This window comes from Homarus americanus, unplaced genomic scaffold (genome assembly GCF_018991925.1).
Source record: "Homarus americanus isolate GMGI-L3 unplaced genomic scaffold, GMGI_Hamer_2.0 scaffold15794, whole genome shotgun sequence".
Lineage (NCBI taxonomy): Eukaryota > Metazoa > Arthropoda > Malacostraca > Decapoda > Nephropidae > Homarus > Homarus americanus.
The window spans coordinates 710,023-727,268 of NW_024748849.1; the positions used below are offsets into that span (position 1 = coordinate 710,023).

At 41.6% G+C, this 17,246-nt stretch overlaps 1 protein-coding gene across 3 annotated transcripts in view; it reads left to right on the forward strand.

Annotated features, from left to right (window-relative positions):
- Positions 1-17,246, forward strand: part of LOC121853088 (palmitoleoyl-protein carboxylesterase NOTUM-like) — a 40,849-nt gene that overhangs the window by 10,763 nt on the left and 12,840 nt on the right. For all 3 annotated transcript variants that reach the window (XM_042347021.1, XM_042347022.1, XM_042347023.1), the window contains exons 2-5: positions 1,978-2,337; positions 2,901-2,953; positions 15,563-15,719; positions 16,338-16,502. In XM_042347021.1, coding sequence (XP_042202955.1) covers positions 1,978-2,337; positions 2,901-2,953; positions 15,563-15,719; positions 16,338-16,502 — 735 coding nt within the window. The remainder of the gene's footprint in view (positions 1-1,977; positions 2,338-2,900; positions 2,954-15,562; positions 15,720-16,337; positions 16,503-17,246) is intronic.

Consider the following 17,246-nt stretch of genomic DNA (forward strand, 5'->3'; position numbering starts at 1 on the left):
CATGTAATGCACAACACGTCGTAGAAGACACACCTGTTGCGAAAAAATACGTTATTACTGTGTGTGTGTGTGTGTGTGTGTGTGTGTGTGTGTGTGTGTGTGTGTGTAGGTAGATGATACTGCTCTTACCACAGACAGTGAAAGGGCATTACAAAAACTAAAGTAAAGGTTCTTTCTAAATTGGAAATAAATTCTTAAATACAAATTATGAAAGGCAACAAGGACCTTAAACAAGTGGAAAATGACGTAGCATTGGCTGTGATGGTGGATGTAAGGCGGTATAGGCGGAAGACCTGACCACCACGGAACCCAACGACTACACCGGCGGATGAAGGCAGTGCCTGATGGACAGGCTACTAGGCGAAACCCAACAAACTGGGCTATCGGCAGTCCATTGCAACTCTCCCTCTCCCCAGTCGTTGCAACACTTGTACCAATGGATCAGGAAAAGGGAGAGCCAAGATGTGTGGTTTCAGCCTCCACTCCTGCCTCACCACATACAGCCATCATCCAGCTCATCATACCTCTCATCATCATCATCATCAAAACCCCTATACCCCAAAAGTCCTATGGCGATGGGGACAGGCAAAGATGACTGCCGGGAGTCTCTAGTCACAACTCTGTACATGGGCGGCACAGATACGATGGTTATTTATGCACTGGGATCTAGGCAGCAGTGCAATCCGGTCCTGTCTGTGCAACTGAGCAGCCCCTTTGAGGAGCCACTCTGCTCACCCCACATGGGGAGAGAGCTAGAAAAGGTGCCCTAAACATAGCCTGCCTAAAAACCCAACCTGACTGGGCAACCGCACCCAGTCAGGTCATCCTTATGCGGTCGAGAACACAGTCAAAATCACAGATCCAAACAAAAACAAACTATAAAACCTCTTATGGTCGCTATATGGGATGTCAGGAACCTTCTGGATACTGGCACAAATGAGGGTCCTGAAAGAAGAACCGCCCATGGTGCAAAAGACCTGGCTAGATATAACATCGACATAGTCCCCTCAGAACTCACCAACGTAGGTGACATCCTCAATAACTCATATCATTGTATCATAGCTGGATGATCATCATACTTGATTCCGAGTGACAGCAAAGTATGCGGCAGAAATCAAAATAATAATAATAGGACAAGCAAACACAGCTTTTAATAATCTAAAAGAACCAATGAGAAGGAGCCATTTACTTCAATTTGAGAAAAAGGTTATTAAAAGGCTTTATATGGCCAGGACTGTTGTATGGGTCAGAAGCGTGGACACTTCAGCAGACACCAGAAAGAGTTTGGAGGCCTTTGAAATGTGACGCTTTAGGCGAATGCAAAGAATAAGCTACACTGACAGGACAACAAATGAAGAAGTACTAAGGCTAGCAAAATCAAGAACAATACTTAAAATGTCCATAAAAATAAAACTGAGATACTTTGGTCATGTTATTAGTGATCGAGGGATAATAACAGAAATATTAAAGGGTTAAAGTTGAGGGTGGGTGGACCAGGGCCAGTGGAATTAAACGTCTACAGTGGAGGACTGTGGTCGCCAACCCTCACATATGAACACGGTACCCTAATCGATTGATTAATGTGTATCTGTGTGTGTATGTGTGTGTGTGTAATAACATATGTATGTGTGTTTCCATGTACGCTACTGTCTTTGATGTCTGTCTATTACACATCAGTCAACAGATCAAAATTATATATTAAAGTTGAAATTTATATGAAAAAAGATCTACAGTATGTTGGTGTCTCCTAAAAGAATAATATTGATAGATTTAATATTGATGTTACTGTTGTATTTCAGTCAACTGGTTATAAATGGTTGTTAGTGTTGTGTCTTGTGTTGTAGACTGTTAAATAACAATCAGTGTGCCTAAACCTTAACAACACCTTAACCTCTTTAACAACACCTTAACCCCCTTAACAACACCTTAACCCCTTTAACAACACCTTAACATTGATGATCGGTTTGTTTACTTCAGGTTGTTGTGGTCGACGGTGCTGGCTGGGGCGCCGCCTTGGGCCTTGTCTGGTGGCGGTGTCCTGGGGGCGACTAGTGGAGGAACCCCGGGGGCCCTCACATCCCTGGGAGCCCTAGGTTCGGGGCCCTTGGATGCTGTAGTTGGTCCTCGACTTATGACCCGCCTGGTGGAGACGGAGGCGGTGCAGAGGGTGGCGGCGGCAAGGGAGAGAGAGTGTTGTGGCCTTGTGGATCCCACCACCACGCCCCTCACCCTACACTGGCTCACACGCCCTCCTCGCCACGCCTCCTCTTCCTCCACCCCACGACACGCCCATCACCACGCCCCCCGCGCCGTCTGTAACGACAACTCTCCTGCCGGGTAAGTATTGTGTGTGTGTGTGTGTGTGTGTGTGTTTTGTTAATATGTATGTTTATGAGTTGGTAATATGTGTGTTGGTAACATACGTGTATGCCTTTGTGGACGTTTATGTATATATGAGTACGTACTGTATATATTTTCTTGTTTGTGTGTGTGGGCGAGCGAGGCGCCTCTAGCGGACAGCCAAGGTACCGCACACCTACCCTCTCCTTCTATGGCACAGCTGATCTCTGATTCACGCTACCCACACCAACCATAAGAGATCCCTACGTTAATATCCTCCCCCTTAACTGAAGATGTGAGAATGTATTAAACTACGAGGAAGAATGTTCAGAGATTATTAATTATTCACCTAACTGATCATGTGAGAATGTTTGAATATCTTTCTTAAGATATTGTAGAATGTACTGTAAATAAGAATAATGCTAGTTTATTTAAAGATGGGTAACGTTAATATAATCTAGAATAAATTTTAAGTTATATAAAAGTTGTAAATATAATATAAAACGTATTTTATGTTCATAAAGGTAGATAGAGGTTTATTAGGGGTCTCCTTGTTGCAGGTTTTACTTCCGACAGTCAGAGATGAGTCGTCGCTGGATCGTCTTCCTCGAGGGTGAGTTCTTATCTCTTTTGGTTATAACCTAAGCTAACCAAACCTAACCTAACCTAACCTAACCTCACCGCGAGGGTAATCCCACGCCTGTATAACATCATAATAGAGGGAAATGGAGAAGAGAAAAAAGGAAGGTAGGTGGTGGGAGAGGCAGGGCAGGTAGGAGAGAGAGGGAGGGTGAGGGAAAATATAAATGAGGAAGTACAAGAGAGAGAGGGGACAGTATCAAACAGGCCGCCCCACTGTGTGTGTTGTAACAATCCCATATTTTAGGGGAGTAAATTGTGTCATGCTTTAGAGGAAATACAGGAAAATGATTCAGTTTAGACAAAGATTACCCGCCATGACACCTACACGACAGTTGGTGATAATTTTTACAATGGTTAAGACTGGGTTAGTCTTTTAGCGATCAGCACACACACACACACACACACACACACACACACACACACACACACACACACACACACACCACATTATCAGTGACTCATAGATAACTTTTATGTTCACTCCTTGTTTCCTCTTAGTACTGAAAGCTTTTTTTTAAACAATTCACTATATTGTACCTCTACCACATTGTTATTTATGATCATTGTATATTTGTTACCGAGATCGTTGGTATAACCTCTGGGTACTGGAAATATTATCGTCACCACAACACTATCACAACCACTATAACTCACCTTCACCATAACACACATCACTACGCACAACAACACACACACACACTACCATCACCACAACACACACCACCATCACCACAACACCCATCACCACAACACACCATCACCACAACACCCATCACCACAACACACCATCACCACAACACACCATCACCACAACACACCATCACCACAACACACCAGTATCACCATTAACACATCACACCTCTATATCTCCCAGTCGTCCCCAGATGATGACGTCGCCACCACAGCCATGTCTGGTCGGGGCAGCTGTTCTGTTGCGCCACATGGACCTTAAATTCCTCTTAATGGTTTACGTGAAGACCTCCAGTGTTCCAGTGACTCTTAACCATAATGTTTTCCTCTTAACTGACGATATAATATTGTGCTAATGTGACTCGGCTGAAGCACGGACTTAACGCTGTGCTAATGTGACTCGGCTGAAGCACGGACTTAACGCTGTGCTAATGTGACTCGGCTGAAGCACGGACTTAACGCTGTGCTAATGTGACTCGGCTGAAGCACGGACTTAACGCTGTGCTAATGTGACTCGGCTGAAGCACGGACTTAACGCTGTGCTAATGTGACTCGGCTGAAGCACGGACTTAACGCTGTGCTAATGTGACTCGGCTGAAGCACATAATTTACGCGTATCTCCATGAAGTTTACACGAGGCGGAAAAAAATATCAAGTAGATAATTTATATTTTGTATCAGACGAAAATTATTTAGACTAACTTTTTTTCCCCCCTAATTTGTGCTGCGTGAACGTATTTAGTTAAGACAGTCTCAGTTTTATTTGGGGTTTATCTGCCAAAGCTAACCCCTAACGAGACCCTAGCGTACGTTATAGTGATGATGAATCTGCTCCTATAATATATAATTTGAATCCTGTTGTGTCATGTAAGTTTTACTTACTGTTATTTATTATCTAGATTTTTATTTCATTATCTGAGTTAGATTGACCATAACCTTAACCTCATTTAACATAGGCCTATTAGTATTAGCTTTTCGAATCAATTGTATTATCAACGGCCTATTAGATGTCTTTCCTCAACTCACAATGAGTCAATATACATAAGTCAAAGGTTATTGTGAGTCTATGTCTGTCTGTCTGTCTGTCCAAGTCTTTTAAGGAGATCTATGTTTACCCTTACGAAACTACAACAACAGTAGTAGTAGTAGTAGTAGTAGTAGTAGTAGTAGTAATAATAGCAGCAGTAGTAGTAGTAGAAAGTTCAAGTTGTAATACAGGAAGTTATATGTTAAGTGGAATTTAGTATTATGAGTTGCAGCTAGTTTGTATTAACACTAGTAAAGACAGTAATCAGTTGTAATTGTTGTAGAAGTAACCAGTAGAAGTCGTAGTTGCATTACTAATAGTGGTAACCGTAGTTGTGTTAATAATAGTAGTGATACAGACTGGACTTAACTTAGTGTATTATGTGACGATGAATCATTAGTTTTATATTGTTAATAACGTGGGAAGTTAATATACCAAAATAAGGGGTAAATGCATTCCTATTTTATTATTTAAATTTACTATTATTAAATGTTTTGATATTTAAATTAATAATTGTTTGTAGGATATAATATTTAGAACAATTTTATTTTATTTATTTTTTAATGATAAATAACGTGAGTTTTTCATTTAGTGTCTAGTTCGGTAACACTAGGCCTTTATAATGCTAAGTCAGTGTTAGCCTACTAGAATGTACTATATATTATTCACTAATAGCTGCACAGTAGATTATTTTAAGGGGTTTCAATAACATGATTCATCGGTACTTATTGTTGTGAGTTAATGGCGTGTAATCTATATGTAAATACGTTTTAATGTAATAGTGGAGGTCGTTAATACCTCTCGATTGGAAGTTTATTTTTGTCACTTGTAAACAACGATTGCGTTAATTTATTTCTGTTTAATAATTAGTAGGTAAATGATTGGCATTTGGGGGATTTTTCTTTTCTTCAGATAAATTAAAGGCGGAACCCGGGCGGGGGAAATAGGGACTCTAAAAGAAAAAAGACGAAGACGACATCGCAAAAATAGGGGGGGGGGAGTTCGATTCTGTGTTAGTGGACGTGTCTGGCATCTGAACCCCAATCTACACTTACTTGTTCTGAACCTCTAAACTCCTCCGTATTTTACCAAAAGGTGTTGATCCCCCTATCTTTACAGCTCGGGCACACTGGGACCCCTAATAAACGAAATGACATAACTCACCGAACTTATACACCAAATAGGAGAAACAGAAGAACGAGTAGTGTTGATGTTTCTGGCATCTATACTCCAGCGGATCGTAAGGTCATTTGGGGGTGATTTAAGAGCGGAGGACGCGGCTTGGCCTAATAATAACAATCAACCACTATTAGCGGCATCCTAAGATTAAAACCCTCACTCCCCGCCATGCCTCCCCCTCCTACACCCTCACCCTGCACTTACCCTCCCCCCTCCCCAACACACACGAGCCTGGGCTATTGGCAACACTGATTGACTCTATTGATAGCAGGAACTGAACTCCCCGCCCTGAGCTGCGTTCTCTCTCTCTCTCTCTCACTAGGTGCTATAATACACAATCTTCTCCTGCTAGGTGCTATACAGGCCATCTTCCCCTGCTAGGTGTCATACAGGCCACCTTCCCCTGCTAGGTGTCATACAGGTCACCTTCCCCTGCTAGGTGTCATACAGGTCACCTTCCCCTGCTAGGTGTCATACAGGCCACCTTCCCCTGCTAGGTGTCATATAGGGCACCTTCCCCTGCTAGGTGTCATACAGGCCACCTTCCCCTGCTAGGTGTCATACAGGCCACCTTCCCCTGCTAGGTTCCATAACTACCAGTGTCATAAATCCTTTTTAATGTGGCTTGATGGACCCCTCCTTTTAGAGTTGCTACCTTGGTCAGTTTTATCTTTTAATCCCAAAACACAAATATAACTACAGATAACAGAAACAAGTACAGGTACAGAAACATGTAGGGGTACAGTTAAATATATAAGTACTCTTTCACTGGAAACTTTAGATGTTATTCGCTCTAACTGGTGTGAGATAATGATGTGCTCTTCTGATTGAGAAAATGGGCGGCTGAAAGGAAAAGTATGCATATCTAAACTGTCTTTATACAAGGTATACCTACACTATCTACCCACATTGCTGCACTGTCTATTTACATTGTATACCTGTACTATTTACATTGTATACATGCAGTCTATATTGTATATTTGCACTGTTCATACATTATATACCTGTACTATGTATATTGTATACTTATGTACAGGCTGATTGAAAGCTTATATGACGATTTTACTTAATAAATATACTGTGTATGTCCATCAGGCCACCGTGTAAAGCCCGTTGCACTCCCTCAGCAGTAAAGACGTGTCAAGTATGTAATGTGATCTGGATAATGTCGTACAGCCACGTTGTCATTTACTCTTAAAATAAAACATCAAAAGAGTTAGTTGTTCGTGGGAAAAAGTGACTCGACTTGTGGGTGAGGTGATACTCTTAGTGTGGGTGACGCCGCCAAGACGCGCGCATTGTTTACCAACTGTGGGATGCCGCACCGCCGGGATCCAACACTGTTTTTGTAGATGGATCGTAATTATACTCGTCTCCTTCTAATTATACTGCGCGTGGGATATTATTCACATCCATATAGGACGGGCAGAGAACGTGAGACACTATTAGCTGTGATTATGGAACAATATCATAATTAAATTCGTTTTAGTTTGATTTCTTTTAGTAGAATCTCTTAGAAACCCCTGATCATATTTGATGTGTATGCAATGACTTTATTCGAATATTTAGTTCAGCAAGAAAATAGTTCGTCGATTGATATATTGTGAATAAATCGACAAAATCTCCCAGAAGACACCTCTTTAGTTCAGTTACGTTGAAGTTGTCATGTAAACAAACAAACAGTGCCGGATGTCAAGGGAAAAAAGCCTAGGAAATCGAGGGGCGAGACAGTGTTGTCGTCTGGCCGGGCGCCGTCAGCAATGGATCCTTCGTGTTGGTACATGGTTGCCGGCGCCGAGGAGGTGGGCAAGGGGCAATTGACGCCCAGCATGTGAGGCAATAAAAAAGATATTCAGAGGGCGAGAAATGTTGTACACGGGAAAGAGGATTAAGGATGGCGGCGTTTGTAAAGGGGAATTGTTTGTAACGCTGAAGGCGGGTAATACAACGACCTTAGTACGAGGAGGCTAGATCCAGGACATGTGATGCGGGGGGTCGTTGGCTGGCTGGCAGAGACTTTAAACCTCTGCCACCCTCGACAAGTTGGCTGGTAAATAGAGATATTGTTTATATATTTCCCCGACACTGTAAGGAAATTTAATCGGCACTTTAGATCTTTTTTTTATCAGTATAACTTAAGAGTCTTAGACTGCCAGTAACCAGGATCATTAATTATTTTTTGATCAGAGAAATGAGCCGTAACATCACACCAGGTAATTGAAGATGAATTCTTACACGTATACGGCAACTCTGTATTTATTGTTCCACGAAGAAAACTAAATTCACAACGAAAATGGCGGGAAAATCTCAAATCAGTGGACGAGACGTAAAATTATTCACCAGAGAACGCAAGTACAGGGGTGATTATTGTTCTGGTGCGGGAGAGAAGTACTCGTGTTGTACTCCGGGGAACTGGGTCGTATCGTACGTCGTCAGAAGCAAACTATGCAGCAGTGTAGTGTGTGTATACACAGCCATTTGTGCTACATGTTAGTCCAGCCTTAAACGTAACCTAGTCCCTCTACCACACCTAAGATATCCCTATGCCTTTATAATTATACTTTACAACAGTCTGTGTCATATTTCGAAGTTAATTCGCGCGGAGTTTTCCCTGTGTAATAGTGATTAGTCTTTTAAAACAACATAAATATTGTCTACAGACATAATCACATCACTCGACTATATATAAAAATATATAGGAACTAAAAATAATAGTAGAGGTTATTTCAGTTGTATTCGTCGAGTATCTCAGGAATAATGACGAAGCTCACTTCTCAGTTTACTTTCTCTTGTACTAGACTTTTGGATCATAGGGGAAAGGAAATGGTTTAAGACATGGGAAGGCGAGATATGGGGTTTAGTTAGCTAGAACTTGGGCATGGGAGCCAGTAACGGGGATGGGACATAGGAGTGACCAATGGGGAAGAGGACATATAGCGTTACTAATGAGGAAAAGGACACTGGGTGTTACTAATGTGATAGGACATAATTATGCGTCACCAATGAGAAAAATGACACAAGGAGTTACTAACAGGATATAAGGCATGTGGAAGTTCAAGTGTGGCAGGGCAGTTTATGATACATGTGAAATTATTATTATTATTATTATTATTATTATTATTATTATTATTATTATCATCATAGTAGTAGTAGTAAGGTGGTAGTAGTATGAAAAATATTGGAACGTATATTCTCCCAAAACTTAGTAAATAAAAAAATAAATAATGTAGCTTAACTCAAACAGAAATACAACAATCTTCGTAAACCCACACACACGGGCCCCGAACTTTCATAACAGTGTGTTAATTCGAGGTACAGATAGTAGCTGAAATATACCACGATAATAAAATGAGGTCTACTTAAAACGGGAAAAATGCATTACAAATTTGGGTTAGGCCACCATTAACACGGGTATGCGAACTGCTAGCGCGAAGGGGCTATAGCCTACAGTATACCTCACCCGTCACCTCCTCTAAAGACTCGGAGTGAAAGGTTGGGGGTGGGGGGGGGGTATTGTCGAGTATGGCACGAACAAGAAGAAACACTGATGATTAGTTTTTTTTTCATACTGTATTTTGGGAACGTTTTAAATACTTCCAAAACGTTGTGTGTTCGTAAGGAATAGAATTTGTATATTGAAAGATTTTCTTGTCGAATTTTTTTGGAGCGGTATAACTCACTCAAAGAGACGTATTGGTAGTTTGAGTTAATATCTCTTTTTCCCGACCCCATCATCTTGCCCATGTTACCTTATCTCTCCTCCATTCCCTCCCTCTCCTCCGCAGGCCCCTCCGTTCCCTCTCTCTCCCCTCCAGGTCCCTCCCTCTACCCTCCATTCCCTCCCTTTGCCTCCCCCCTGCATGCCCCTCCCTTCCCTTCCCTTCCTTTACCCTGCGGGCCACCTCCATTCCCTTCCTCTATCCTCCACCCCCTTACTGCTTGTCGTCACTCCTCTCAATCGCCACTTACCGGACTGGCCAACATTTTTCACCGAATTTCTTTAAGCTCAATATTCCGCCAGCGTCCGTCTCATTATTCAAAACTATTCACCCGTTCAATTGGTGAATAATTTTGTGAAGGGAATGACGCTGTTAAGACCCCTGACGGGAAGCGACAAGACTGTTATCCGTCGCTAATGACTTGCCTGGTACGATGGGTTGAATGGTCAAGTTTGTTCTGGATTCATTAAGCCCCACTAGAAAATCCTTAAGACCCTAACTTGATCTTTGAATCCCAAATCCAGAACCCAACTGTATCGTAGGAAATGACTTGAGTTGTGTTAGTTCATGAACTGAGGCATTGTGTAAGACCGCCACGAGTTACTGCACACTTAAAAATAGAGCGTCAATATTATTCAGCTTTTAAAAAAGGCATCATAAAAAAATATTGATTTTTATAGTGAATGAACAATTTGTCATTATATATATATATATATATATATATATATATATATATATATATATATATATATATATATATATATATATATATATGTATATATTGCCGTAGCTTGTGTGTGGATGTGATAATATACCGTAAAAGGGAAAATATGGCTACGAGCGCAGCAATAAACACAAACATGAATGGCATAAAGTAAAGAGTATTATCACATGAATATTACTAATATTGTTAAATAACTATTTTCACTAACACTTACAATGACTGCTGTATTGTGTAGAAAGCCATGGGACATACATCATCAGGGGCGGATCTAAGACTATGAAGTTGTCGGTGGGGGAACATGGCGAACACAGTGAACCCCCAGCTGGGGGGTTTGGAAGGGAGCACTAAGCCCCCCCCCCCGAAAATTTTGTTTGAATTCTGACCAATATCATGGGCATCTTAAGGCCATGTGCACTTGATATTAGGAGATATTCTGAGGTTAATAGTAATTACTTTTTTACTTTACAAAAACGCCTGTGTACAATACTGCATTAAAAAGGTATTGAAAATTTCTGATGAAAAGGTGGGTCCGGACCCCCAGTACTTACCCCTTGGATCCGCCCCTGATCGTGGGACTAGTTATCATACATGACCGTATACTGGCCGATGCAGGGGGGTGTCCTGCGGCCGAGGCCTATCCGTGATGGAACTGCCTTTCACATCATTTGAACACACAAGCTTAGGCATTTTGCTGGTTGAAGTCACCTATAACCCAGACACGTGTCGAATATAACATTAATCTTGACCATGCCTACATTATTAGTGGCCAGCTACTACGGGGGGCCCCGCCTGTGACTTTTTCTCTTGGCTGTCACATGATCAAACCAACTCCACATTACTCCTACGCTTCCTTGAATATCCAGACAGAAATGACTGATTATCTCTATCTTAGGTACTCTTTATTCACGTATATTAAGCACAAAAGACAGCAAGGGATAGCGGAGTAACTAATTCAAGATATGTAAACAGTTCAACCACGAGACACTCTGATGTGAGGGACAGTCCAAATCCCATTGTAATATTGACACATTTTCTCATTTTTCTAGTGTTCGTTATATTATTCCAGTTAATAAAATAAATTATTATAAGTATCGTCAATCATAGTGTCCTGGTTTTAATTCCCTAATGAAAAATGTATAAAAAAAAACACTAAAATTGAAAATCATTAAACGGATCAAGATCTTACCTTTGATTTTGACGAGTCGGGTTCGGGGGTGTGAGGAAGAAGGGGCTCGGGATGGGTCCGAAGTGGGTTATGAGCCCCCGCCCCTCCCCATGCACTTCGTACCCATCACACCAAGCCGTGGTCGCGCGCACACAATAGGACGATGGGCGGCGGCTCCTCACAAGTCGAGATAATCAAATGACGATTCTCGTAAACAGACTGGAGGTGATAACGCCCGCTCGGATTCCTCCTCGGCGGGTTGTGGCTAATACTAAACGGAGAGAAAGGCCCAATATATGTCTTATCGTGATTAATTGTCGGTCCTCCGTGTCGGCAGTAATGCAGAGATCCATGAAAAATACCGTCGGTCACCTTCATCCCCAGAGAGATGCGCGCCAATCAGCTGGTCATGAATCCAGCACCGTGATTGGCTGAACACATGTAAGGCGACATTCATTGTTAAGTTTTATATCATTCTTTTTTAAAATTTCTTGCTATATTAATGAACGGTGACACATCAGATCATCGGTGTTTTCTCTAAAAAAGACACCGGAAAACAAGTTCTGAGTCATTAAGTAAATAGAGATAAGGTTTTAACAAGACAGAGGCCGAAGGCAGTAGTGAACGCTGAGATATGTTCACGTCAAAGTCTTATACAGTATATAGTCTCTGGTTCACGTGTTCGTTTATTTTACCTCCTACAGTGACATATTCTTTGAAAGAATAATAAAATATACTTTTCTCTTTCTCTTATTACCAATGTTTATATCCCGAATATTTTAATTTATTAGCTTAGTTTTTTATTTGTTTTTTTGCACATTAATATTATTTTTTTACCTGTGAACATTTTCCCTTTGAACGTCATTATCCATGGACATTTTTCATGCCCTTTTTTCTCATAAGTTTTCCTCATTAACGATTTCCCCATTCAACGTTTCTGTTCCTATGAACGTTTTGACCCATGGGCGTGTATTTGTTTAATCTTGGGCTTTTTTTTTACCCATGGACGTTTATATTTATCCACGAACTTTTTGTACCCATGAATGTACCGTGAGCGTTTAGTATCCCAACGTCACTTCACCCAGAGGCCACAGGAAGAACCGGCAAAAGAAATAAACAAAACGACCTTCCTGCCGCCGCGCCCCCAAAGAGACCGCAGCAGAACCGCAAGGTAAAATTAGACTGCGGCATCTGCGGCTGGCATCTCACCTTTTACAATGTAGCCGCATAAATTATCACGTCGTAAGTCTTGCGTCTGGATTGTTATCATAATGGTGCGGCTACTACGCGGCCTCCTCTAAATCAAACGCACCGATCAGGTACTACTACTACCACCCCCTCCCTCTTAGCCCGACTCGCTGTTAGCGCGTTTTTATATTATTATTTTTCTTTTGTGTTGTTTTTGTAGTGTTCGTACGATATTTCGTGTTTTCTTTCGTTATTTTACCTGACATTTGTTCGAGCATTTTTATTTAAATTAATGTATAACTTATCACTTAAGATCCAGCGCTCTTTTATTCCCCCAATTGTTATTTTCCCCTCAAGCTTTCGCGCGCTTTTTGTAATTCATTCAGCAGTTGTTATTCCCCGAGTGTTCGAGCGCTTTTATAATTCATTCAGTCAGTATTCCCAAAAGGTTCGCACAAGTTCTTCACTCCTAGAGCTACTATTTTCTAATCGTAAGCATGCCTACATTTTGTTTTACTTCTAATTACCTATTATTGTTTTCCAAACGGTCTCTTGCCATTTGCGGAGACGTTATTAATACCCCAAACGTAGTATTAACACGGATGTTTCGTGTTCTTGTAATTTGCTTTTGTGGGCGGCCAGCGAGCGAGAGAGGGTGGGGCGAGGTGGAGAGGGACATGGAGGAGTTGGGGTGGGGCTGCGGGAGAGGGGGGTCCACGGTGCAAAGATTACTATACTCTACCTGTTTTGATAGTGAATTATGGCTGGCCCGCTGCCTTGTGATATTACGCCGACGCAGGCTTGCTTGGCCCATTTTATACTCCGTCTGGTGCCCCGGGGAACAAGAGCTTGTGGTTGAATCCGCAGTAGTATTTGGTGGAGATTTAGTGTTCCTGGCAATACGCGCTCCACAACATACTGTAACGTAAAGCCAGCTCTCAAAGCTTCCTAATCTACTCACTTCAACTATGGTATAAAGGCAGATTTTCAAAGACTCGCAAGTTAAATTTTCCCCATAATTGGCCTTCTTAACCTTTAACATAAAAATCAACTCTCAGAGGCTCGTATATTCCAACTAATATAAACAACGGCACCAAAATGGACCATGAGGGCTGGTTCGTCTGTTGAATACTGTTACTGTAGTTCATATGAGAAGTTGAGAACACGGCTACATAAACTACGGCGTCAAGGTGATTCTCACACATACGCCGTTAATTTTCTCAAGGGGACTGTGATTTAGTCGGTCAGCGTGTTATATTCCCGTCTTAGGTTTGGCGACCACGGTTCCCCACCTCCAGTGTTCACCATCTCCCCAAACTAAATATGTATAAACTCGTGTGATTATCATATACGTCACGACACAAAATGGCATCGAATTGTCACTGAGACTTTACTGTTACTAGGTGCGTTCGGTCATTTCTGTTTGGTTGGGAAAAATATGGATTACCTGAAGATTAGCCACTCCAGCATATTTCACCTAACCTAACCTAACCTAACCACCACCAAGTAGCGTTAGGGTCTTTAATTATTAGGTATAATAAGGTGAAAGCTAATGATCATGTGATCCCATGTAAGATTGTGTACATTAATGGTTTGTGTACCTGCCCCAGTGACGTATACAGGGGGGCATGTGGCCAGTCCTCCTTTTGCTACTCCCTCAGCTCATTCAACCCAACACAACCAGTTCACGAAGACGTAAGCACATGGAAATTAGTTCAGGCCCATAGTCAGGGTGGGAAAACCCCATCAGAACAGAGATTTCCGCCAGTATAATATTTCTCCACTGTGCAGTTTACACAATATTATTTATTTCTTCACACAAAACTCAGTGTGGCTAGAGGTAAATTATACATAAGCTTCCCCTCACCTGATCCTCGGACGGCAATGTATTGAATGGTATACGTGCGCCGCGCAGTGCGCTGGATCAGTCACCCTCACATGGTATTATACGTCTTGCATATTTTCCTTTAATTGAGTGATGGGAATGACTGTATCTGTGTACCTCAGCATTTTTAAGTATACAAATATGTAGGGAACAGTTGCTAGTGACCAGAGAAGCCCATCATCATTGAGTGGGGCTGCTTGCTAAATTCCTGACTGATATCAGTTTGAGTGATTGAATCATATGGATAATGCCAATGTGATGAAGTACTAATATTGGCCGGTATTATTGCAGTTTCACTCCTAATTAGGTTAGAGCAATTTTGAGTTCACCGGAAGTTATATTTCGTCAATTGCAAAAAATTTTTTTATATAATATCATTTCCGTCACAAATGGATAATAACCGGGATGGTAAATTCACGTAGGAAATTCACACAAATCTGCGGTCACCGAGTGTCGTCTGTTTGGTTACAACTGACCTGCTCGGTCTGAGCGTACAGTACAGTAGGTCCTACTCTCTCGTCCACAAAAAAAAAAAAACGTAAAATTACACCATGATGCTTCAACAAAGTTACTTTCACTGGTATCAGATATGAGAATAAGTACTTTCTGTGGTATTATTATAGTTCGGTCATCCAGAATCTTAAGGGGGGTCTGGCGCCCCCAAGTTAGGTTAGGTTAATTTGGATATCTAAATACTGTACAGGGATGACCGAAAAGATAAGTTTACCCTTTGTTTAATATGGCGGGGGTCTGAGGGGTCGAACTCCCCCGGCTAGGAAGTTAGGTAAGGTTAGGTAGATTTCTTTGGATGGTTAGGTGATACAATATGACACGGGTGCCGAATAAATTTTTAGTGGGTGTACGTTGTATGTTTACGCAGAATATTGCACCTGCATTGTTTATGTACATTATATACTTGCTCTGTCCACATACATGATGAATAAATGTAACTTTTTTGACGATTTTACCAAATGTCTATCTATCAATATATCCACTGATACCAGGTGGGTGGTATTGTTTCGACCGTGAGAGCTGTGAGCAAAGATGGAGACGCCTACGACCACTCATGACTTCTAGAGGCTGGCCCGATACCCGGCACGTTGGGGGCATCCTGTCCCCACACCCTGAGGAGAACCCCCATTGGTGGACAGCTAATCATGTGTGAGTACTGATTAACGAGTTAATATTCCGTAGTGACCATTCACGGAACTTTATATTGACTCTATATTGGGAGTCACAGCTCAAGGTTGAAGAAGCCGCAAGTCCAGAAAACTGTGAGGGGTAACTTTTCGGAGTGAGAGTTGTGAACTCTTAGAACTGTTTGCCATCACAGTTTTACGGACTCCATTTGGTCTCCATTAATGCAGTCTCTTCGTCCTGTTGGGACATATGATATGCCTCCTTATTATTGGTGCGACCTAAGTGCTTCCTTTTGCACTTCGTGACATTGAATTTTAGCAGCCATTTCTTCCACCATTCTTGAAGCTCACAGAGATCTTTCTGCAGCTCTTCACAGTCTGTTTGGTTCTTAATTTCCCTAAATAACTTTGCATTGTCCGCAAACATTTGTATGGAGGAGTGTATAACTTCTGGCATGTCATTAATGAAACAAACAAACAACAACGGGCCCAGTACACTGCCCTGTGGTACCCTGCTTGTCACAGGTACACAGGACGAATTCGTACTATTATTATTACCACACACTGTTTGCGATCATGCAGAAAGTCTCCGATCCACGTTAATTAAAAGGTGTAATGTCTTGTCTCTGGTTTTCAATAGGTTTGTGCCGTACTGCTCATCAGACTCATGGTCAGGGACACGTCGAGCTGAGGATGGGTCAGGGGAGTTCTCCTTCATGGGCAGCGTGATCCTGGAGGAGGTGGTGAAGGCTCTTGTCTCTCTCAACTTCACTCATGGACACAAACTCATCTTGGCGGGCAGCAGGTAAGTTGAAGCTTTTAACAATGTGATGTGTTCAAGTCACGCTCTCTCGCTACCAATCCAACCTTGTTTGAGTTAGATTTTAATTCCTGGAGCCACTCACACTTTCTTCAGGTTAAAGTCACTGTCAGAATCGTCAACCATTAATTATCAGACTTCACACCATTTTTTTTTTAGTGTAGACTCTGGGCAATATCTGACTTCTATTTGTGGTCATGTGTGAATGGTTCACAGCTGGTGAACACTGTTTATTATACACTGCATCAGGATAACATGACGAATGTTGCTAGATTTGAAGACATTTTGTTTGCAACTGTACTGTACTTGTACCAAAGTAGATCTGTCGCTGAGACCATAAAACTACAAACACAATATCCCAATTCCATGTTTAATATACAGTACAGTTCAATGAATGTATATACATTAGGAGTGAGATGTACATTATATAGACAGTTGAATTGTATTTTAAAAATGTTTTCTGCCTTCAGCCCATCTATGTAGTATTTCTTGGAGCTAGTCACCCTAATATTCTGTACAAGTGAGGTCACGATTGTCAGATTTCAAAGGTTCGCAGTTGCGGGTGCGGTTGTCAGGAAATCACAACTGTGCGATTGCGGTTGTTTGGTTTAACTTTAAACTTGGATTTATGCTCTGACGTGTGTGTGAACTTGTCAAATTATCCTCCTATAATTTTATTCTGTGAAATAACCATAATTTTGAGCAACACATTACTGTACTCTAGTTTAC